The 25,918-nt window shown below is 41.5% G+C and overlaps 1 protein-coding gene across 2 annotated transcripts; it reads left to right on the top strand.

The window, feature by feature from the left end:
• The first annotated feature begins 395 nt into the window (after positions 1 to 395).
• BSDC1 (BSD domain containing 1) lies at positions 396 to 25,918 on the top strand. Of its 2 annotated transcripts, none has more exons than XM_075264699.1 (11): positions 396 to 450; positions 4,453 to 4,513; positions 5,327 to 5,443; positions 5,959 to 6,126; positions 10,162 to 10,216; positions 10,843 to 10,958; positions 12,283 to 12,351; positions 13,053 to 13,134; positions 19,304 to 19,723; positions 20,884 to 20,981; positions 24,858 to 25,918. In XM_075264699.1, exons 1-11 carry the CDS (start codon positions 440 to 442, stop codon positions 24,888 to 24,890), a joined length of 1,230 nt encoding a protein of 409 aa, XP_075120800.1. In that variant the 5' UTR covers positions 396 to 439; the 3' UTR covers positions 24,891 to 25,918. The 2 variants fall into 2 exon arrangements, with proteins under 2 accessions (XP_075120800.1, XP_075120799.1); XM_075264698.1 differs by having other exon boundaries at positions 19,301 to 19,723.

Here is a 25,918-nt window from a genome sequence, read left to right as displayed (position 1 = left end):
TTTACAAATCCTTCTTATTGTTAAGCCCAGACAGAGGGGTTTTTGGTGGATTTTGTGACTTTTCCGTTTAGCTAATATTTTTTCAGCCAGAAAAGAAACTTCCCCGCCCTATCTTTTTTTTCTCCAAACAGTAATGTTAGGTTTCCATTATATTGCCATATAAGAATACGTCCTGCCCTGTTTTAATATAAATTCCATCCTGACAGTCCCTGTAACATGAATGTGAGGAGAGAAGGTATGGCTATGTCTCATGTGCTGGAATAACACAGGGACATAATAGTCTTTGTCTCCACATGTACACAGCACCAAGCTGCAGCAGAGACGCCATGTCCGACTCAGCCTGTCCCCGCCCGGGGAGCCGTCTACGCACTTCCGTTGTGGTGTCACCGGAATTACCGGTTCAAAGGTCGGTAAATATTGGTGATGTCACGCAGCCGACATGGCGGAAGGGTGAGAGTGTTGTTTTGCGTTTCTACAGATCGGTGCAGCTTGTATACCTTGCAGGGCGACCATGGCTTCTCTTCCCTGACAGAGACGCCCAGCTACCTCACTCGTTATTATTGCCCATGTACATGGAGAGACTGTGGCATTGTCCTACCCTCTGTGTTGTGTCTTGTCCCTGCAGGGTGTACAGCTCGCATTTCTTATACAAGGCTAGTGGCTGGATATTATAACATGCCTTATGTCTGCAGTCTGTCCTAGAAGTGCTATTTGTTGTTTTTCTATATGAATAATATGGTCACACACACAACATCTGTCATGTAAGTACCTTGTCTGTGCCCCCCCACCTGACATACCATAGTTGTATATACAGTATAGTTATTCTATGGATGAAATCCGTTCTTCTGGAGTGCCAGAAGACCGCAAAATAGCAAACACAAATCGGAGGGACCCCATTAACTATAATGGGATCTGTTAAGTTTTGGGGGTTTTTTCTACTGATATCAACAGAACAAAAAAATCTGGACCGTGTGCCAGAGGTCACCAACACCTGTACGGAGGTCATAGATGTCCATAGTAATGTGCACATGTACATATTAATATTTGAGACTTTTCCAGGATTTCACCACCTTAGCTCTGCCGCTGCTTTTCCCTCTCCAGCTCAACTCCATTCAGATATCCACTCTACTACTACAAGGGGTGTATGCACTTAAAACATGGCGCCGGGTCTACACTGTGTAAAATAGCAAAGCAAGCGCCATAACTGCCAGGTCTGTAATGTTTACACAGCGAAGACATGGCTTAATGCCCCCGATCAGAGTTTTCACTCATTGCTGCTACCGGTAGTTAGTACATCTGATCACCCTTCCCCGGTCTCAACCCTCACCCTTCCCCTTCCATTAATATGTTAGTATGGCTCCCACACTGCTAGATAACGGTGGCTAATCGATATTTATGGCAGCATGGAGCCTTGTCCCGGCTTGTTATATCAGAAGAACTAATGAAGTTTGCCTGTTGCCGGCCTAGTTATACAGTGATTTTCCCATAGACTGCAATACAGTTGTATTGCTGCATTATTTCAAGCTTTATACTCTGCTAAATACTCCTCAAACATGATGAGTATTTTTACTCTTCATCAGGAATTCTGCTCCACGTAGATGTGAATATAGATTTAGCTATCGACTAAATCTGTGATATAATTTCCATATATTATAAAAACACAATATTATCTTTAGAAGTAACAACTCAATTTATTTTCTGTGTACTTGCACATCTTTCTAGATTTACTACAGTTCTTTGTAAGTTTGTCTTATTTGGGTTTTTTTATACCCCAAATCTGGTGGATATCTAGGGGACAGGCATGTTGATAGTCAAGACCTATAAGTACCTGGGTGTGCTCCTCAATAATAAGCTGGACTGAGCCGATCACCTGGATGCACTGCACAGAAAGGGTCACAGCAGGCTCTACCTGCTCAGGAGGCTGAGGGCCTTTGGAGTCCAGGGGGCATTTCTTAGGGCCTTTTTCAACTCTGTGGTTGCTTCAGCCATCTTCTTCGGTGTGGCCTGCTGGGGGAGTAGCATACCAGCCAGCAACAGTAACAGACTTGACAGGCTGGTTAGAAGGGCCAGCTCTGTCCTGGGGAGCCCCCTGGACCCAGTACAGGTGGTTGTAACAGAAGGATACTGTCCGTGGTGACCTCCATGCTGGAGAATAACTCCCATCCCATGTGTGAGACCATGGCAGCACTAAGGAGTACTGTCACTGACCGACTCCTTCACCCCAAGTGTGAGAACGAGCGCTATCTGAGATCCTTCCTCCCAACTGCATTTAATCAACATCAGGCTAAGTGAAGATCACTCTGCATAGAGCTAAATGATCTTGAAGTCTTCTTTTTCTTTTTAGATACTATGACAACTAGTATCTTTTCTATCTGCTATTCTGAGCTTGTACGTGTTCTTTCTTGCTATAAATTACTGTATTATCCATGCTGCTGTAACACAATGAATTTCCCCATGGTGGGACTATCAAAGGATTATCTTATCTTGCGGACAACTGTGTGCTAGGTCAGTGTGCTATCTGTTTTTTTCCCAGTTAGCACACTAACCCATTCATTTCTGTCCGCCCACTCACATGACCGTGTATTACAGTGTTGGCCAAAAGTATTGGCACCCCTGCAATTCTGTCAGATAATACTCACTTTCTTCCAGAAAATGATTGCAAGCACAAATTCTTTGGTATTAATATCTTCATTTATTTTGATTGCAATGAAAAAACACAAAAGAGAATGAAAAAAAGTCAAATCATTGATCATTTTACACAAAACTCCAAAAATGGGGCGGACAAAAGTATTGGCACCCTCAGCCTAATACTTGGTAGCACAACCTTTAGGCACAATAACTGTGAACAACCGCTTCTGGTAACCATCAATGAGTTTCTTACAAGGCTCTGCTGGAATTTTAGACCATTCTTCTTTGGCAAACTGCTCCAGGTCCCTGAGATGTGAAGGGGGCCTTCTCCAAACTGCCATTTTGAGATCTCTCCCCAGGTGTTCTATGGGATTCAGGGCTGGGCTCATTGCTGGCCACTTTAGAAGTCTCCAGTGCTTTCTCTCAATCCATTTTCTAGTGCTGACCTGAAGTGTGTTTTGGGGGTCATTGTCCTGCTGGAAGACCCATGACCTCTGAGGGAGACCCAGCTTTCTCACTCTGGGCCCTACATTATGCTGCAAAATTTGTTGGTAGTCTTCAGACTTCATAATGCCATGCACACGGTCAAGCAGTCCAGTGCCAGAGGCAGCAAAGCAACCCCAAAACATCAGGGAACCTCCGCCATGTTTGACTGTAGGGACCGTGTTCTTTTCTTTGAAGGCCTCTTTTTTTTCCTGTAAACTCTATGTTGATGCCTTTTCCCAAAAATCTCTACTTTTGTCTCATCTGACCAGAGAACATAGGTAGGTTTTGGCAAACTCCAGCCTGGCTTTTTTATGTCTCTGGGTAAGAAGTGGGGTCTTCCTGGGTAACCTACCATACAGTCCCTTTTCATTCAGACGCTGACGGATAGTACGGGTTGACACTGTTGTACCCTCGGACTGCAGGGCAGCTTGAACGTGTTTGGATGTTAGTCGAGGTTCTTTATCCACCATCCACACAATCTTGCATTGAAATCTCTCGTCAATTTTTCTTTTCCGTCCGCATCTAGGGAGGTTAGCCACAGTGCCATGGGCTTTAAACTTCTTGATGACACTGCGCACGGTAGACACAGGAACATTCAGATCTATGGAGATGGACTTGTAGCCTTGAGATTGCTCATGCTTCCTCTCAATTTTGCTTCTCAAGTCCTCAGACAGTTCTATGGTCTTCTTTCTTTTCTCCATGCTCAATGTGGTACACACAAGGACACAGGACAGAGGTTGAGTCAACTTTAATCCATTTCAACTGGCTGCAAGTGTGATTTAGTTATTGCCACCACCTGTTAGGTGCCTCAGGTAAGTAACAGGTGCTGTTAATTACACAAATTAGAGAAGCATCACATGATCTTTCAAACAGTGCCAATACTTTTGTCCACCCCCTTTTTTTATGTGTTCTGTGGAATTATATCCAATTTGGCTTTTTGACAATTCTTTTTGTGGTTTTTCATTGAAAACAAATTAAATGAAAATAATAATACCAAAGAATTTGTGATTGCAATCATTTTCTGGAAGAAAATGAGTATTATCTGACAGAATTGCAGGGGTGCCAATACTTTTGGCCAACACTGTACATGATCTCTGAGCAGGCTGACAGTCTGGACCTAGAAACTCAGGGCAGGTCCTATTCCTATCTAGTTCCATCACGACCAGCACATGGATGACATCCCTGTGCCAAGCATGTCGTTCATGTCACCCATGCTGCTGTAAAACATTGAATTTTCCCATGGTGGGACTATTAAAGGATTATCTTATCTTATACATACTCACATTCTTGGTTTATTTTAAATTTACTGATCTCTTCTGATTCTGTATTCTTTTGCAGGGAGGATGGGGGATGGTGGAGAAGCTGGTTACACCAGAGTTACAGTAGTGTGCGGGAGAAGGTATGTTATGTTTATGTGATTAATGTACATGCTATTAATATAGAATCAATTTTGAAGATTAAAGAGGTTGCCCGAGTTTGAATAACATATGTGCAAAGGCAAGCCTTATGATAAATTAAATGAAGCAATATTAATTTGGCAAATGTGTTATCTATCTGGCTGTCCATTCTAATTTAATCTAATCTTCCTATCTAATCTCTTCTGATGGGGACAGTAAGGGCTAGTTCACACGGGGTAAGTAGGGGCAGATTTTGGTGCGGAATCCACCTCAAAATCCCCCTCCCCCTCCTCACAATAGAGGACTATGTAGACCGCTACCAATCTTTTTTCCGCGAGCAGATTGTTCCCGCTTGCAGAAAAAAGTGAGCTGCCCTTTCTGCGTCCACGGCAGCTGCATTTTTGTCCTGATTCTGCTGCGCTTCCCACGTCAAATCAGGACCAAAATACGCGGTCATTAGCCCCGTGTGACTTTAGAAAGTTATTTTTATTTATTCATACATCTCCATTTTTATTTATTTGTTTTTTTTTACTTAAATAACGCCATCATATACCACAGAGCTTTACAGAGGTATTGTCATCGATGTTCCAATAGGTCTCACAATCTAAATTCCCTACTAGTATGTCTTTAATATGTGGGAGGAACCCAGAGAAAATCCAAACTCCTTGCAGATGTCATCCTTGGCTGCATTCCAGCCCAGGACTCCAGTGCTGCTAGGCACCAGTGCTGAGTTATAAAGTACTGTTTGTTTTTGCTGGTTGATGTATTTTCCACATCAAAGATTACTTTAATCAGATCTTCTATGGTCTGTTCAGTCTACAGAGGCTTTGGAGTTTATGAAAAGAGACCTAGCGGAGTTTACACGAGTTGTGCAGCATGATACAGCATGCACCATTGCAGCTACTGCTACTGTTGTCAAGGAGAAGCTGGCGGTGAGTTTACATGGATATACATTGTGGTAATTTTTGCAGTAATAAATAATTTACAAATGGTACATTTGGATCCGTATAAGGTCTCTGTGACAGCACTGCACAAAGGAGAAACTGGAGTTGTCATCAGAATCTTTCAGCACTCTTATTTTTAAAGGTGCATTTCTTCATGTAGAAATAAGATTTTAAAAGATTTATTATATTATTAATGTACCCACATAGTCATTTTCCAGTGTTTCAGTTCTTTAATTATGCTCCAGTCTAGCAAAGATTATCCGCATTTCCATGTTCAAATTTGGAATTAAGTGGATAGTGACAGAAAAGAAAAACATTCTTTTATTTACTAGTTATGATGGAAGGGTTATAGAAAATTGTATCGATTGAACAATTTAGAAGGAAAAAGCATTATAATCCTGTTTTACGGATAAATATAAGCATGTGAAAACCAATAATAGTCTTACATAGGAGACTTCAAAACCATAGGAATAAAAATCCCTCTTTTCCTTCTGCTTTGGCAGGTGGAAAGTTCCTCAGGGACTACAGAAAAGGTGAAGAAAAGTCTATCAGATTTTCTGGGAGTGATCTCCGACACTTTTGCACCATCTCCTGACAAGACAATTGATTGTGATGTTATCACGTTGATGGCAACACCTTCTGGGACTACCGAACCTTATGACAGCACCAAGGTATGGGATGCAAACTTTTTCCCTAGAAAAAGAGGATCCGTCACCAAGTACAAAATGCTAAATTACATACTGAGTTTCATTCCCACTGTGAACCTGACCGGCTTGTGTTTTGTGGTTTTTTTTGTTGCTGCTTTTTTTTTTTTTTTTTTTTTTTAAATCCGTTCACTCTTTCAAAAGATCTGGCCCCCCGATCTAGTGGAAACCTAGTGTGTGTGTGTGTTTTTTGTTTTTTTTTTTCTTCTGAGAAAGTAAATGGTTACCGCCTACTTAAAGAATGAGATCTAATTTACATATAACCTACTGGGGCTGAAATTGCTGGGAAGAGTTGACAGTCTTATTTGCATCAGGGCATCCCCAAAATCCCCCATTGTCTAACATCAATGGAAAGGCAAGTTAAATATCTCTAGGCTTAAACCAACCAGTCCATGCATTACATTGATGGCCATTGTGAATGGTAGCCTTGTTATGCACTAGTGAAGTAAGTGTGCACAAATGTCTTCTCTTCTCAATAACAGCAGATCACTATGCTGTCCCCTGTTTAAAAAATGAGTTAAAGTGGTTATGTCAAGAATAGTTTTATGTTTAGTCAAGTAAGGCTCATTCTAAGTGTATTGGTGAGACTTTATTAACCCATCTGCGTAGATAAGTGTTAATGTAGCGCATCTTTGGGACACAGCCCTTTCTTGAACCAGAGATGTGCCACAACCCTTGGTTTGCGCTTTGCTTGGCACTTTTTGTGAAAGTGGGTGTCTTTGCTCACCAAATTTATTATAACTCATTGGCTTGAATTACACAGAAATCTGGCGTAGATTTACATTCTGGCACATGCAGGTGCACTTGATTTATTAAGGGGTCAGAGACTTTCAATATTTGAGGCACACTTTGCACTAGTTGGGAACTTTATTAAGACTGTCGCATGAAACGCCCCTCTTAATTCCACCATTTTGTATTGGTACTCATTGTAAGTGTTCTTTGTGTTCAGATAATCTCTCTATATTATAAAAATGAATTCCTGTCTGTCTGTTCTCTAATGCGAACCAAACTACTGGACCGATCTTCACCAAATTTGGTACAGAGATACATCAGATATCCGGGAAGGTTTAAGACGAGACTCCAACTCGCTCAGACGTACCGTTGCTGAGATACAGCATTCCAAACACACTGCCCCCCCCCCTTAGCCAATACAAACCTGCTAGACTTTCACTCATATTCCAACTGCAATACACACGGTCACTCCACATGCACAATACAACACTGATATCCAAACTGAGATACACGCATCAGAGGATTAGATACACAGATCAGCACACAGTATCACACACCAGAGGATTAGATACACGGGTCTGCACACAGTCCCACACACCAGAGGATTAAATACGCACTTCTGCACACAGTTCCACACACTGAAGGATTTGATACGTGCATCTGCACACGGTTCCACATGCCGAAGGATTAGATACAGGCATCTACACACAGTTCCACACTCCAGAGCATTAGATACGCGCGTCTGCACACATTTGTACACGCCATAGGATTAGATACACGCGTCTGCACAGAGTACCACATGCCATAGCATTAGATACACGCGTCTACACATAGTTCCACACGCCAAAGGATTAGATACGCGCCTCTTCACACAATACCACATAGGGGAGGATTAGATACGTGTGTGTGTGCACACAGTACCACACTTTGGAGGATTAGATACATGCCTCTGCACACAGTACCACAAGCCAGAGAATTAGATACGTGTCTCAGCACACAGTATCACACGGGGGAGGATTAGATACGCGCGTCTGCACACAGTACCACACGGGGGAGGATTAGATACTCGTGTCTACACACAGTACCACATGCCATAGGATTAGATACGCGCGTCTGCACACAGTACCACATGCCGGGGGATTGGATATGCGCGTCTACACACAGCTCCACACGCCGTAGGATTAGGGGGAGTTCACACGGAGTTACGTGCTGCGTGATGTGGCACGTAGACGCCGTGGGAACCTTTGCGGGCCGTACACGCTCCCATGGATTTCAATGGGAGCGGGGATCGTACGCGCCGCGCTAGTTTGCGGCCGTGAATAAATGCACGGCCGCAAACTAGCGCGGCGCATACAAACCCCGCTCCCATTGAAATCCATGGGAGCGTGTACGGCCCGCAAAGGGTCCCGTGGCGTCTACGTGCCACATCACGCGGCACGTAACTCCGTGTGAGCTCCCCGTTAGATACGCGCCTCTTCACACAATACCACACAGGGGAGGATTAGATACACATGTCTTCACACAGTTGTACACGCCATAGGATTAGATACACGCGTCTGCACACAGTACCACATGTCGTAGGATTAGATACGCGCGTCTACACACAGTACCACATGCCGTAGAATTAGATACACGGGTCTGCACACAGTCCCACACACCAGAGGATTAAATACGCACTTCTGCACACAGTTCCACACACTGAAGGATTTGATATGTGCGTCTGCACACGGTTCCGCATGCCGAAGGATTAGATACAGGCGTCTACACACAGTTCCACACTCCAGAGGATTAGATACGCGCGTCTGCACACATTTGTACACGCCATAGGATTAGATACACGCATCTGCACAGAGTACCACATGCCTTAGGATTAGATACACATGTCTACACACAGTTCCACACTCCAGAGGATGAGATACGCGCGTCTGCACACAGTTGTACACGCCATAGGATTAGATACACGTGTCTGCACACAGTACCACATGCAGTAGGATTAGATACGCGCGTCTACACATAGTTCCACACGCCGAAGGATTAGATATGCGCCTCTTCACACAATACCACACAAGGGAGGATTAGATACGTGTGTGTGCACACAGTACCACACTTTGGAGGATTAGATACATGCCTCTGCACACAGTACCACAAGCCAGAGAGTTAGATACGTGTCTCCGCACACAGTATCACACAGGGGAGGATTAGATACGTGCGTCTGCACACAGTACCAGACGGGGGAGGATTAGATACGCGCGTCTGCACACAGTTTCACTTACTGGAGGATTAGATACGCGCCTCTTCACACAATACCACACGGGGAGGATTAGATATGTGCATCTGCACAAAGTACCACACCAACAAAGATTGGATACTTTCATCTAAACACAGTACTACACAGGGAAGGATTAGATACAGCTTTACTCCAAGTATCCATAACAACTGATCACAGGTTTTTCACTGACATTCAAAATGAGATACACATAATCACATGACGCTTATGGACATACACAGAAACAACATACAAAATACACCAGTGCAAAATTGGACAATTCTTATGGGGCCACTACACAAACATAAAATGTAATATACCCGTGTGAAGCCGGGTCCTCCCTCTAGTACTTTTATAAGCGTTAAGCATCACCGTGCATTTTCAGCTCCAAGCTCTGTTAGGTTTGGGCAATTTAAAAAATTAATCTGATTAATTCGCTATATCAAAAACATGAGTTTGATTTTGACCAGAATTGTGAAATCAATGTTAGTGTGTAGAGATGAGCGAACACTAAAATGTTCGGGGTTCGAAATCCAATTCGAACAGCCGCACACTGTTCGACTGTTCGAACGGGTTTCGAACCCCATTATAGTCTATGGGGGGGAAATGCTCGTTTCAGGGGTACGCAACATTCAATCAAATTCTACTTACCAAGTCCATGAGTGAGGGTCGGGCTGGATTCTTCTCCCTGCGCAGTGTCCCCGCGTCCTCTTCCGGCCTTGAATTCACTTTGCTAGGCATCGGGCCTAGGCAGAGCCGACTGCGTATGCCCGCACTACAAGTGGACATGCGCAGTCGGCTCTGCCCAGGCCCGATGCCTGGCATTATAATAATTTTATTATTGTAATGTCTATACACAAGAAACAATTTTATGAGTGTCAGTGCAAAGGATGTTTAGAATAAGGTGCTTCTATTTGACTAACCATAAATTAATGGGCTAATCTATTCCAGATTTGATTTTTGCTAAGAATTTTATATTTATAGATGTTTTTGTTTTTTCACAGGCACGCTTGTACAGTTTGCAGTCTGATCCAGCGACTTATTGCAATGAACCTGATGGTAATTTAATATTTAATACTAAAGTTAATTGTGGCTAGGAGAAAGATTCAGTTCTGGTGCCATATGTAAAGGGATTTTCGAAGACTTTTTAATTGATGATTTATCCTTAGGATAGCTCATCAATTAAAGATCTGTGGGGGTCCGACATCTGGGAACCCCATAATACCTGGTTGAAGCAGCAGTGGCTGCTTCAAAGACCTTGTGACACTTCATTCATTAGTCATTGCCTGAGTGCAGCTTAGTCCCATTCAAATGTATGTACAGTGGTGTGCTTGGTAAGCGCCTACAAACATCTCATTAACCAAGGACCTGAGTGTTGGACCCTTGCCAGTCTTTAATTGATGAACTATCTTAACGATAGATCAATTATTTAATCTGAAAACTCTTTTAACTGCTATGAGCATATAGACCGTGGAGCATAATATCTAAAAAGCAAACATATAGCTATTACTACACAATACATGGGATTACACTAAAACTAAGAAAAATAAAGTGTTTCATTCTTGTCTTAAAATTAAGAGTATAGTGTGAATAGTGTGTAGACTATGTAAAACAAATACATATAAAATATTTCTGCTTCTTCTTTTTAAGCAACATACTAGTTTAATGTGTCTTACACACTACAGGTCTTCTGGCTCAATTTGAAGAATGGCTAACTACCTGGGACTCTGACGAGAGAAAAGCAGAAATCTCAGAACTACTGGTCTCCAGCCCTTCCATCCGAGCACTCTACACAAAAATGGTATTTTTATATATGCTTTTCTTATGCTAAAGCCAAGTATATGGGGCACATACGAAGCTATGTTTTAACCCTTTCCCGACATCCGCCGTACCAGTACGGTGCATGTCGGGTGCTTAATTATGGCGGCCGCCCGGGAGTCGGGCGGCCGCCATAGTCGCCAGGTGTCTACTGTGTTACACAGTAGACAGCCAGCGCTAATGCCTCCAATCGGTCCCCGGCCCGATCGGAGGCATTAACTCCTCTGGTGTCGCGGTCAAAGGCGCTGGAGCCGCACCAGGGCCGACGTCACGTTTCCATGACAGCTGGAAGCCTTGTAAAGGCTCCCTGGCTTGTCTGCAGTGATTTCCTTTTGCAGGCTAGTCTATGCAGCCTGTAAAAGAAATGATGATTTTTTGCAATGCATTGCAACAGCCCAACACAAGACACACCTGAATGTTTTTGTGATCTGGGCTCTATCCAGCCAGTTGGGTGACTATGCATGAACTGTTTAAAATGTTGAGTCCCCTTCTGTAGGTGATGGAAGGAGCATCATCCATCAGGTGTCCAACATTTTTATCCGATCTCAAGATCCCCCAATAGGTGTTCAATATATGGCATATCTACTGGTGCTCGATGACCCCGACAATTTCATATGGTATACAGCAGATACCCCTGTATATTAGGGACTGTTATTCACTCCAAATACTGGACTGTGCCACAAAGAAGTGGGGAAAAATTATACACAGGTGCGCACCCCTGAACTCTGTGAACAACAAAGTGGTACATAAATACATTTCTGAGAACAGGAAGATATCTTTTTTATATTCACAGTGGGCGAGAGATGATGATTGGTTCGTTTCTGATCTGTATCATTTTATATTTTGTGACAAACGCTATGAAGGTCTGGTGCCCCATATGGGTTTACTTTTTGGTGTTGCTATTATCACACAATAAATTTGTAAGTGGCCCCCTTGTCTAGTTCTTTACACTCCAGCTGATTGCTTTCAGACAGCTCCACAATGAGAATTATTTACATGCATTGGTATCCACATTCTACTTACTTCAATAGTCCATAGTCTTTAGTGTTTGCGCCGCTGTATGATCTTCCAGGTTACCAGGGACACGTAGTCCTGGAAGTATTGCTGCTGCTCCTCTGTCGGGATAAAAGCCGATTGGGGGGGATTAGAGAGGTTTAATCAGAAAAGGCGCGAACTCTATTGGCCCAACTGGCTGCCACTTTCAGAGGAGGAGGAGCTTGGGCTATTTAAAGTATATCTAACTGCTGTCTGCTTTTTCACAGAAATCTCAATTCATGTAGATTCATTTATATATTTATATATTACAGGTACCCGCAGCTGTTTCACATTCAGAATTCTGGCAAAGATATTTCTACAAAGTGTACCAGTTGGAACAGGTATATAGAGATTCATAATATTTATTTGCTCTTGTGATTGCTTGTGAAGCTTTCTTTTGCCACAACCTTTAACTAGTTAAGCTCTTACTTAAAACATTCAGGAGCCAAGTTATGTTTTTTTTATTTCTTGGGACTGACTGCAGCACGTACCCCAGTCTGTGAGCTGGCTGACTGCAAGGAATTCACTAACCTATGTTCACCAGTTTTCTGGTGTAATGTGGTGCATCTTTTGTGCTTGGCGCTTTTTCCTCCACAGATGCACCATATCATTTCTTACTCCACTCGCCACTTTTTACGATAGTGGGCAGAGCAGGATAGAGAAGCAAGGCAGGCTGCAGCCAAATAAATTTACAGTAGCTCACACCAAAAAAACTGTCTTGTGTTATACCTGAATCTATGATAATTCCTGGCTGATACAGCTTTCATATCTGGTGTACAGGAGTTCACTTTGGTTATTAAGAGGCCGGAGCCTTGTAATAGTTCTGGTGCAGTAAGAGCCAGCAGGTGAATAGATAAAGATGGCATACAAAACGCCAGTCTTAACAAATTCTCACGGCAACTATACACTACTGTAACCTCTTCCTCTTGTAGAGATGGTGGTGTGCATGGATATCATGTACTCAGTATATCACTTGCATGGATCACTTTGTATGTGATAGAATAGTTTCTTGAAGATGTTACAGTGAAGTTTATGTTCTCAGGAAGAAGCTCGGAGAGATGCTCTTAAGCAGAGAGCAGAGCAGAGTGTACATTTTGAAGATCCAAGATGGGAGGAGGAAGAGGGTGAGGAAAATTACATTCTGCTTTTATATAAATCTAAACAGACCAGATGGTTGGGTGCTTTCTTTCTCTTTTCACCAAAAGCATTACCTGTTGTCTGTGGAAGTTCAGTTTGATAAACTGTGGAAATCAAGTTGCCAACCTTTTTACTTTTTCTCTGATTTTCTATTTTTAAAGTCAAGTCTGCTGTTACTTGCTTCTTATTTTATGAAGCTTTCGTCTCAACATCCAAGGTCATGTTTAAATGTGCAGAATAAAATATAACAAGGTGTCTGACTAAACACTGTTCAACGGAGGTGTCTCATTTATAACTATATGTCTATATCTATATATCTATATCTATTTATAGAGTTTCAGAGAATCAAAGAAGTATTAGCACTACCCTATCCTGTAAAGGCCTAAAAAGGAGATGTTAGAATACTTTAGGAAAAGGACTCCTTGATATAGTAATGAACAGAATTGTACTGCTTTACTATTGTATTGAATGTTACCTATATGAATAAGTATCATCATGTTTACATGTGTATATGAAGTATCATCATGTCTGTTTTATGTAGTCCTCAGTCAAAGATTAGACTCCTGTTCGGTGTGGGCTCCAGTGCATAAGACATAACCTTAAACTAACAGAATATCCCTTTAATACTATAAAGCTAATCTTCCTGCTAGTACGCTAGGCCATTTTTCAATGGCATGGCTAAACCCTGATTGGATGACATTATGGTGGTTTTATTTTTAAATTGGGAAATTAGGCATGGTCAGCCTGGGAGCTGATATATGCAAGATTCATCAAATGTGCCTTAAAAAAAAAACCTCATAAAATGTCGAAAGTACCACCACCACAATAGCTTCTAACACATATATTCTATTGTGGAGCATGGTAGTCACATAATAAAAATTCCTTTTTTTATGTCAAAGTACAGTTTGCTGCTGACAAAGTTAACTTTTATTCCATAAGCAGATGAGGTTTTCAGTGCAGCCAGTATGTGTGCTTGGCACTCATGGATTTGTTTGTGCTTGTTAGGGGGATGGATGTTGAGGTAGGTATGACCACATCCAGGGTGCACAGCACTGCTCATTTGTATACAAAATAGTATTTGATAGCAAGATTTCACTTTGACACAAAAAATGTGTTTTGATTATGCCATTTACAGCGCCTACAATAGCATATCAGTAGTTTAAAAGTGATTTTGGTGGTGATTGATTCCCAAATTTATCAAGCATTGAGCAGTATTTTATACATTTTGTTCAAATTATGGCAACAAATATTCCTCCATAATTTACTTTAAAGTACTCCTCCTAATAAATTACAATGTTGCAAACCGTTTTAATCTTGTGTCAAGGTATGTCCAATCTGGACTTCCCTTGCTTTATGGGATCTTAGCATATTTGTCAGTGTAGTACATAGTTACATATTTAGTATGGTTGAAAAAAGATACATGTGTATCAAGTTCAACCACAGGATGGGAAAAGTCATGACTTTCTATGCATTTCCATAAGCATATAAGCCATTTTTTCTGTGGCCCATTGTGCTATCTACCAACCCATTTATCTCCTAAATGTTGACCTTTGCCTAGGATAAATCGATTACTCTAAGCGAAATCTGTTAAATAATTTTAAATTACTTACTGTACCAAAAATCTATAATTCCCTAGATCGCCAGGGTGGTCATAAGACCGCCCCAGCCTCATTTTCCAGGTTTCTGGTGACGTTTCGTTTCTGGAAGTTGTATACAACTTACAGGTCACTTTTAGGTGACCCATTTAAGGACAAAGACATTTCGTAAGCGCAGGAAGAGGTTATCTGTGTCATACTGGACACAGACCTGATCAATGGCTTATATTTCAGGGTCATTCCGTGTCAAGTGAACCAATGATTTTTCCCTCTATATTTTTAATTCTTTTGAGATTTTGTTATTTGGTAATAGTGTGTCAGAGAATGCAAAATGTGGAAAAAAAAAAATTCTAGAAATTTTTTTGGATTTTTAATTGATTTTCAAAGTTCAGAAAAAGTGCGAATTTCGGTGTTTCCTGCCTTTACATTTCTCCTCATAACTTAGGCTAGAAAAAAGATAGAGAAACAAAATAAACGCCATTCTACTCAGAACTATACGGGCTTTCACCAAATATGTCACAAGAGTATCTTTGTTAATATTTTACCCATGTGAACGCAAACGCAAAATTTTAAAACGCATTTCCGAAAAAAAAGTTTTATTTAAAAATATCAAAAAAATGCACATGGGCCTGCTATGCCCTTAGCCACATCTGTACCAAAATTCAAGTTGGGATCGCGATGGGATAATATTTTAAAATATAACTATTACAGTGTCATTCCGAAAATCTTGAATTCAGATCTGTTCAGCCTGTGGTCTAAAATGACAGTGAAGTCCATGAAGTGGTAGAAGGCGGCACAAGATTGGCAATGGATGACATAACTGGTTATGTGACCTGTGAATATGATCGGTGCTGGTGGCTGGCTACTGTACTCTCCAAAGATTGTGAAAATGAAGACATAAAATTGACTTTTTTGCATCCTTCTGGTCCAGCACCATCCTTTGTGTATCCAAGAAAACCAGACATTTTACAAGTCAACAAAAATCAGATATTAACTCAGGTGGAGCCTAACACCATGACAGGCCGGACATACTCTTTGACACAAAAGGAAATGGCCATTGCTAGTAAGCGCTTATGGACAAGATTACATTTCACTCACTAGAAAGGACAAATTGATGATAAAAGGCCAGTAGTTTAAAAATGTCCTATTAATTGTTTGATTAGTTCATATTTTATAGAATGAGGATTTATCTACTGGACTATTTTTCTTAATAAATTACATGTTTAGTGATATAATAAACAATTGTTACATGTAGAAATAGGTGTTATAAATATTGGTTCTTGTACTCTTGTTAAAGGGGCTCTATCAGCAAAATCATGCTGATAGAGCCCCACATATGCGTGCATAGCCTTTAAAAAGGCTATTCAGGCACTGTAAAAGTTAAATTAAACTACCACCCCCCCCACCCCCCCACCCCCCCCGTTTTAAAATAATAACTTAAAAAAGAATGTTCTCTACTTACGGAACGTGCACCCTGGGCGGGCATTCAGGGTGCGCCGTCTTCTTCTTCCCCACCTCTTCTTCCTCTGACGTCTTCGGGTCCCGTCCTCCTCCGGCGCTTGCTCGCGGACACTGATAAAAAAAAATAGCCCGGGCGCATGCGCAGTAGCACGCGGCTTCTACTACGGCTACTGCGCATGTGCCTGGGCTATTTTTTTTTTTTTATCAGTGTCCGCGAGCAAGCGCCGGAGGAGGACGGGACCGGAGGACGTCAGATGAAGAAGAGGCGTGGAAGAAGATGAAGACACACCCTGAATGCCCGCCCAGTGTGCACGTTCCGTAAGTAGAGAACATTCATTTTTAAGTTATTTTAAAACGGGGGGGTAGTTTAATTTAACATTTACGGTGCCTGAATAGCCTTTTTAAAGGCTATGCACGCATATGTGGGGCTCTATCAGCATGATTTTGCTGATAGAGCCCCTTTAACATATAATTAGGATGAGACTATTTAGAAAATCGCACTTGAGGATATGAGCAGCTCTTTTCTTTCGGTTTGTTCAATGCATTCAGGTTGAAAATGCTGGACAAGTTGTGTTATGATGATAAGATGTATTTATTCTGGCACTTATGGGATTTGTTTTTTGTGTCTCTTTATTGTTGCATATAAATGTTGAATTCAGCAAGTTGTAATTTGAAAAGAAAAAAGGAAGACGCACACACAAACATAAAATCAGATGATTCAAGGCTTAAAAAAAAATTAAAAAAAATTGATCCCAATTTGGTCCCTAGTTGAAAACCTGTACAAATATAACCAAGAACACAAGTAACACAAATGCATTTTTTTCACAATTTTAGAACATACGTTTTTTTCACAATTGCGCATCAAAATTTTGAATTTGATTTCTCCAAAACAAAATATAAAGAAACATCGTCTTGTGACATATCAAATGAAAGCCGGTACCACTCTGAGAAAAATGATGCCTCTCCCACCTATTTATCTTAATTCTAGCCCAAGATATGTTAAAAAATGTAAAGCCATACCAGGCCAAAATTCACACTTTTTCAAAACTTTAGAAGTCTATAAAAAATTAACTGAAGAAGAAAAAAATTCAAAACTTTTTATTTGTAATTAACTTAAGTTGTACTTCATAAAAAATAAAAATAAAAGAAATCTAAAGACGTCAGGTAAAAAAAATATTCCTATTTGGATCACTTGATATGGAATGACCCTTCATCCTTATCCTGTAGAGGCTGGGGTCATAATGGCTAATGGCCATTTAATATACTTGTGATATGGTTGTTCTTCTGGAGATAATTAACTTCTTGTAGCCTGTGCCGCTTAATTCCTTCCATGTCTTGTAAAACATCAATGTACCAGAGAGTCATAAACTTATATACTGAACTATGCAGAATATCTTCTTAATTTATCATGGAGCACAGGGTTGCTGTCTATTTGGACGATCTCTTGCTCTTTGTCTCTAACCCCAGTAGGTCCCAGCCTGTGCTTTTTGCGGAGCTCTCTGCATATTTGTCAATTACAAAATCAACCTGCAAAAGTCAGAGGCTCTGAATGTGTTTCTCCTTCAGAGCGTGGTAACAGAACTTTCTGGGGCATTCCTGTTTCAGTGTACTACCTCTGCCCGGTGTTCAATTTCAAACCAAAATCCTCAGCTTATATTAGATGATCGTCCAGGCCATATTGCTTAGACTTAGAATTGATTTAGCCAAAGAGGTCCCAGGGCACCTTTACTTGGTTTTGGGCGATGCTCAGTCATCAAAATGAACATCCTCCTGCGAACAATATACCTTCTCCAAGCATTAGCCATCCAGATCTCATGGAGTTTTCGACTATCTTTCTCGATGATTAAATTCATCTGAGCTAGCAAACTGGCATGGATCACCAAGTCCAATAATTTTCCAACGTAAGTCTCAAGGAGTTTGGATATTCTGGATGTTCACCTCTTCTCGGAGAGTTGACTGGTGAGACTATACTGCATCATGTGTGGGTCCCATCCAATTAGACCCCCTCACTTATATAGGACACTGGCAACACAATGTACAGATTACCCTCTCAGATTCTTAGATTCATTCCCCGTTTCAGATGGCGAACGTCTCTTTCTTCTCCAGCTGGGTGCAAAGTCCTGTCTCAATAGTATAGAGTCCCTACCAAACTTCATACATTAATACCCATGAACCCAGCGACTTGTTAGCAATGGAATAAGTTGGAAGGTGATATACTCCATATCTTCTGCAGTTGTCTGGTTTTCCATTCATTCTGGTTGGAAGTTTGGAGGATTTTGGTTGATTGGTTACTCTACGTATGTTTGTGTCCCCCTCCATTGGTAATAGCCTCCTCACATAAGTAATGCTACTACCTCTGGGGGGAGGGCACCATCACTGTAATAGTGCTCTAATAGCACTTCCCCACTGGTAATAGTTCCCTGACCCACATAAGTAATGCTGTTAACTGTAAGGGGGCACTATTCCTGTATTACTGCTCTAATTGTACCAACCCTCCCCCCCCCCCCATAAGTAATGCTATTACCTTTGTTGGCACTGTTACACTAATAGTGTCCCCCAAAAGTAATAGACCCCCTTCTTAAGTAGTAGCTTCCACATAAGTGACGCTGTTACGTGTGTGTGGGGGGGTGTCACTATTTCTGTAATAGTGAGCTAATAGCACCCTCCATAGGTGATAGTCCCTGACATTTCATTCAATATTCTGTTGCTCTGTATAGTTATGTTGTACTACAAAGCAGTGATGAGATGGGCAGGAACTCCTTTTACAGCCTGTGCTCATATTCTACTCTCCTCCTGGAACTTAGACCCCTTATTCTATGTTACCACTGGGAAGAAGATAGAAGATTTGCACAGGCTGTGAGCAAGAGTAGGTCCCGTCCACCCCATCATTGCTCTTGTAAGTACAATAATTGTACATTTCAGTGGACTGGGGAAGGTCACATAAGGGAACCTGCGGCCCAGTACCAGATGATACGTGCCCTCAGGTTTGGGGACATCTGCTTTATTCTAAGAATCGGTGGATGGAATATAATAAGTGTTCTCACTATAAATATCATCTTTAAGTACATAAAGCTTAAATGTCATGTTTTTTTCCTAGAAGAATTTGTCGGCTCACCTCTTGCTGCCAGCTGTGAAGAGAATTTGAGGATATTACCTCCTGCAATTCCAACTCTAAATGTGGAAACCAGTTCTGAGGAGCCAGAGCAACATGGCAAGGACACGGTTTGTGTCACAAGCCCTTCAGAAAGCAGTGAAAGTATCTCCCCCATCACTCAGATTGACAATCCAGCGTACCATGGTCCCACAGCTCTAGTGGAACACTCTGCCAGTGCATCTGCAGTAACTGAAGAGTTACATGAAGATAAACCAAACAAGCAAACTTCCCTAAACTCTGAAGAACAAGCATCCAAAGGAAATACACAAAATGCAGTTTGTAAGGATGAACAACCTTCTGATCTTCGTGTATTTGAGCTTAACAGTGACAGTGGGAAATCAACACCTTCTAACAATGGCCAGAAAGGTATGAACCATACAGTATGCTTTTATTTTGGTTTTAATTTAACTTTTCCCTACAGGTCAGCCATATTTCTGCATTTCTGTAGATGTTCATATTTTTTCTTGTTATGGTAATATTTTATTTTGATCCCAAACAGGGATCTGACCTGGTTGTCTGTGATGCCCCAATTCTTATATACTCTTTGGGACTAAGGATTTGTCTGGTTAGACCAAAAGTGACAGACACATGATGCCTGGCATGTGCTTGAAGTCTCTTTATAACTTCCAAAAAAATAAACATTTGTTTATAGTTTCTGGCTTCAAATTGGGTTTCATCTGGTATGAACAGAGCTTTTAGTCATCAATGAGAATTTCCGTAGTGGACAAAGAAACTTATTCTAGCCATGTGCAGCCTGGGAGCAGGGGGACAAAGTCGGACATGCAGGACTTTGTGTCCGGTTAAAAAAACCTGGTTTCGCCACAGACAGGTACAAAGCGCTCACTTTTCAAACCCATTCACTTGAATGGGTTTGAAAACTGACTGCCGGGTTTCCGTCCCTGTCCAGTTTCTCGGGGAAGAAGATGGAAACCCAGCTGGATTGGCTAAAGCACGCATGGGTGCAGGTGTGAACCCACCCTAAATCAAATTGTTTAACCCTATTTGCATTTAACAGGTTACTATTTCACTGTGAACAGACAGACAGCTAATGATGACTAAATGGTAAAAGGAGGAAGGGCTACTGCATACAGTGGGTACGGAAAGTATTCAGTCCCCAGGCACATTTTCTGATTATCTGGTGACTCTCCATTTCCGGAAACAGAACATCACCTACACTAACCCCCCAGTTTTTTTTGCCCGGAAAACCCCTTTAACCCAGCCTTTTATTTTCAGGCCTAATTTTCATAGACAGAGCATTAGTTGTGACTCTGCATCTGTAGGAACAAAGTTGGTGATGGTTATATAGTCTACTCACATAACTGCTTCTGTTGTATGTACCTTGGAGCAATCAAAATGCAGACAAACATAATGATTTGTGTCCTAAGTTAAGACTATCACTGCAACATTACATTTGCAAACAGAATGGCAGAGCAATAATTCTGACGTGGTTTGGCTGAACTGTTGTTTTTTACGTTGTTTTTCGTTTCTTTAGTTGGGGTAATTTAGTTGATCTTCTCTTCTTCCAGGGTCAAGTACAGATGTCAGTGAGGACTGGGAGAAAGATTTTGACATGACAGAAGAGGAAGTACAGCTAGCCCTGTCCAGGGTGGAAGTAACTGGAGAGGTGAGTGTTTGAAGTCAGGCTGATTTTTCTTACATACCTGCTAGGTATTTTTACCAGAAGTAATGTGAATACCCAGAAAAAGAAGTGTAATTTTTATCATCAACATGATCATTTTTAAAGGGGTTGTCCAGGATAATTTGAAATCCCTTCACTAGTCTAAACACCCTCCCCCCTCATACTTTCTAAATAACAAAAAATGTATAGTTACCCATATTCCTGGGGCAGTCATGTGTTTATCTGGTGACGATCCGTTTACACATTTCCAGAAACAGATCATCACTACTTCCCTGTCCCCCCCCATCCACTTCATTATACCTTCCAGGCTTCTTCCGGTGAGATGGCTACTTCCTCTGTACTGATTCTGCAGGATACACAATGTTTTCCTCTTCTTCGGCCTCTACTGCGCAAGCGTCGATGCGCAATAGAGGTGGGTTGTCGCTGGAGGAGAAGAGATCGCACAGACACAGTACAGGAGGAGGAGGGGCCGTTTCACAGGATGACGTGTGGAGGGTAATTATATACTATGGGTTGGGGGTTGGGCTGAGTAGGTAGGGAATGGCAGGATAGCTAGAGAGACAGGGAGGGGGTGTATCGAGGGAGCAAGGTGAGAGGGATTAGTAAGGAAGTAGGAGGCAGAAGCATATAACAAAAGCAGGAGTCACCAGCATCTCCCAGAAATCACTCAAAACATGCCAAAAGGTATATGGGTGCATTTATTAACCCATTAATAGCACTGACACTTATTAAAAATACATTTTTTGCCCAGAAAACCCCTTTAAATCTGTAACTGGGTATTACACAGATGCTCCAATTTAACCCCTACCCGCCGATGGCATTTTTTTATTTTCGTTTTTGACTCCCCTCCTTCTAAACCCCATAACTTTTTTATTTCTCCACTCCCAGAACCATATGAGGTCTTAATTTTTGCGGGACAAATTTTTCTTCATGATGCTACCATTAATTATTCTATATAATGTACTGGGAAGCAGGAAAAAAATTCAGAATGGGGTGGATTTGAAGAAAAAATGCATTTCTGCGACTTTCTCACGGGCTTTGGTTTTACGGCGTTCACTGTGCAGCCAAAATGACATGTCCCCTATATTCTGTGTTTCGGTACGGTTCCAGGGATACCAAATTTATATGGTTTTATTTACATTTTGACCCCTAAAAAAAATTCCAAAACTGTGTTAAAAAAAATTTTTTCTAAAAGTCGCCATATTCCGACGGCCGTAACTTTTTATACGTAAGTGTACGGGGATGCATAGGGCGTCTTTTTTTGCGGGGCCTGGTGTACTTCTTAGTTCTACCATTTTCGGGAAATGTTATTGCTTTGATCACTTTTTATTCAAATTTTTATCAGAATCAAAACAGTGAAAAAACGGCGGTTTGGCACTTTCGACTATTTTTCCCGCTACAGCGTTTACCGAACAGGAAAAATATTTTTATAGATTTGTAGAGCGGGCGATTTCGGACGCGTGGATACCTAACATGTATGTGTTTCACAGTTTTTAACTACTTTTATATGTGTTCTAGGGAAAGGGGGGTGATTTGAACTTTTAATTCTTTTTATATATATTTTTTTTTTTTTAACTTTTTTTTTTTTTTTTTTTTTTTTGCATTTATTAGACCCCCTAGGGGTGTTGAACCCCAGGGGGTCTGATCACTAATGCAATGCATTACAATGCTAATGCATTGCAATAAAGCATCCTTTCTTTTGCAGGCTGCATAGACCAGCCTGCAAAAGAGAGGCTTTGCAGACAAGCCTGGGAGCCTGTACAAGGCTCCCGGCTGTCATGGCAACGGGACGTCAGCCCTGGAGCATGCTCCAGGAGCCGGCGATCCCGGCCAAAATGGCGGCGCCCATGCGCCGCCGGGAAAATGGCGCCTCCGGCGCCTTTGACCGCGGCGCCGGAGGGGTTAATGCCTCCGATCGGTCCCCGGACCGATCGGAGGCATTAGAGCCGGTTGTCTACTGCTTAAAGCAGTAGACACCCGGCGGCTATGGCGGCCGCCCAGCTCCCGGGCGGTCGCCATAGTTACAGACCCGACATGCGCCGTACTATTAGGTTCCCTTTTAAACTATACAGGTCAGGGGGATTTTGGTCAATCTAAAAGCACTGATGCACTAATATAAAACATAACATTTATTAAATACTCCTAAAAAAAAAAAAAAAGTCCTCGGGGCCACAAAAAACAGTAAAATTCAAATAATAGCATACAGATGAAAACACACTTCAGTCAGTATATCAAACTTGGATCACTCTCGTTTGGTCCAAGAGAAGAGTCCAACAAAGATCATCACAACAACATGCCGTTGTCGACAACACACAAGTGTATAGGAATGGTTTGGTCTTAACTACTTACGTAGTCACGGAGTCTTGGGGATACTGGACCATGGATGCTATATAGTCCCTATTCTCACCCTCAGGGTCTGTCCCTATGTTTTTAACACACAAAAATTAGATGTTAGATGGTTTGCCCTTTTTTAAATAAATTGTGAAAGATAAAGGACTAAAACTTAACTTTTGTTGGTTGCAAGATAAATAATTAATGTGCACTAAAAAGCGGCTGACATACGGAGTTGAACACTGGGTGGTGACTACAGCGAGCTATGCTTTGCCCAGCATTCTTGTACTGATACACTTATTTCACCCCCCAGAGTGTGCTTAACGTAATCTTTCAGCCTAAATAGTAAATAAAGCCACAAAATTGCGTGTTTCCAGATTACTGCTTGAATGCACTGATGAGCTGTGTACACATTCTGGGCCTGCCAACAGTATGCAGGCTAACAGCAATTAGAATACAGTTAATCAGCCAGGGCTACAGTGCTGACTCCCACCATTGTCCAAAGTAGCTCACAAAGATAACAAATGGCACATTACATTGGCTTGTTAGATGAAGATGCAGCGATCCTACTGGCTGATGTATCTAATTGTGTAAGGGCTCGTTCACATCTGCACCCCAGGTCTCCGTTATGCAGGTTTCCGTTTCCTGCCCGAAACTGGACAGGAGACGGAAACCTGCAGTCATTTTTCAAACCCATTCATTTGAATGGGTTTGAAAAGTGTCTGGCTGTGAGTGCCGGTGAGCGTTTTGTGCTCTACGCAGCGAAACAGTGTTTTTTTTTTTTGTTTTTTTTTTAACCAGACACAAAGTCGGACATGCAGGACTTTGTGTCCAGTTAAAAAGAAATGGTTTCGCCGCGGAGAGCACAAAACGCTCACAGTCTGACAGATTTCCGTCTTCTGTCTGCAGAAGATGGAAATCTGAAAACGGAAATCAAACGCTTGTGTGAATCTAGCATAAGGCATACACCACAGTATGTAGCTAATTCTCCTGATCCTGCAAGGATCGTACCAATTAACTATTCATTCCCTGTATTGAGCTATAAACTAGCATTCACAGGTCTAGTCTTTTGGCTACATCAATCCTCCCTAAAAATCACTCCATGGTCATGTGATGAACACACAGGTGTACAGCTCATTACAGTCTGTCAGTACCCATCACATGACCATGGACTGATTTTTATCCACTGGAATTAGGCAGAATGAATGACAACAAGCAGAGATCTTAAAAACATAAGGAACTCATACAGAAAGTATATTGGAAAATCGCATAACTTTTTATTCCAAAGCATAAAATAAAAATTTGTCTCAGTATTTGTCTGAAACTGGACAACCCCCTTTAAGCGAAAGTACTGGCAGCTCATACTCAAGTGCGACAACAGCACCACACAGTACATTGCGCTGCAGCTGCCTTGGTGTAACTGAATTGGAGATAGAACTATGATTGTCACTGTTATGATGTGTTGGTACTAGTTAAACTTCCTTACTATTCCACAGCAAAAAGGTTAACTTTCTCTTATATGTATTTTAGCTTGAGGATGAAGACTGGGAAAACTGGGAATAACTTGGAGAGAGAGAGATCACTGCTTCTTCACCTGGACACTACACACAGAGCTGAAAACTTTCTGCTCCAGCTTCATCTGCCAGACATCCATTATGCTCCTCTGATTTGCATTGGTTGGAACATCATTCAAACAGGAGAGATGAAATGCGTCGGTGTGCATTGCTGTAGCAGGGTTTTAAGGCATAGTTGAATATTTTGTTAAGTCTGCCCTTCTGTGCAAAGCTTTGCTTTCCCCTGTTTGGTTAAAAAGCAGATTCTCAATCCTGGTGACATTTCTTGCTATCTGGAGGCAATTGCATGTGGATGTGATATTCCATGGCAGGACTGCTTAGTAACTGCTTTTATTGTGTTGTAAAATGCTTAAATAGATTCACATTTTGATTCAGGAACATGACACAGAACAGTTCATATTATTCCAATGTAGGAAGAAAAACCTAATCTTAATTTTGCTTACTTTGGGGTGAATTGGTTTGAGTGTACAGATTGAATTGCTTATATGAAACAGGAAACAGGAAACTCAATAAAGAGTGCTTGAGCTTCATACCTGCCATCCCTTACACCTTCTGTAGCTAGAAACATTTCACACAAATATAGTTTCATACAATTAAAAACATTGACGACTCTTTGCCAAATGGATCGGAAAGCTGTGCTATAAACTGCTTAATATCTCTTCAGTTCTGTGAGGGTTCATGCAGCAATGTGTGCAGCAGTTTGCTTTGGGGACCAGATTCTAATGTGTACTGGCTCTTATGTTAGTTTTTCTATTATCAACTCATCTTTCCATTCTGTCATTTGTTTGTGCAATATATATTTCCTATTTATTACGGTGGCAAGGTGGAGGAGGGGCAACATTTTATGGAAAAATCTCACAGAAAAATTAACTGCGTTTTAGTCTCCCCCCCCCCCCCCCGACTTGCATTTAGAGGTTAAGACAGAAATGGTTGGATGACAGTTATTCTCTTTACACTTACTGCAAATAAATCCAACAAAAGGCTCCTTTATTTTATAGTAAATAAAGTACATTAAGC

This window comes from Leptodactylus fuscus, chromosome 2 (assembly GCF_031893055.1).
Source record: "Leptodactylus fuscus isolate aLepFus1 chromosome 2, aLepFus1.hap2, whole genome shotgun sequence".
NCBI lineage: Eukaryota > Metazoa > Chordata > Amphibia > Anura > Leptodactylidae > Leptodactylus > Leptodactylus fuscus.
The sequence above is the reverse complement of the archived record's forward strand: the minus strand, read 5'-3'. Positions and strand labels throughout refer to the sequence as shown.

Coding starts and splice junctions, on each gene's coding strand:
- BSDC1 (XM_075264698.1), top strand. Junction 4,514..5,326: donor ACAGTAGTGTGCGGGAGAAG/GTATGTTATGTT, acceptor TGGTCTGTTCAG/TCTACAGAGGCTTTGGAGTT. Junction 10,959..12,282: donor GAGCACTCTACACAAAAATG/GTATTTTTATAT, acceptor TATATATTACAG/GTACCCGCAGCTGTTTCACA.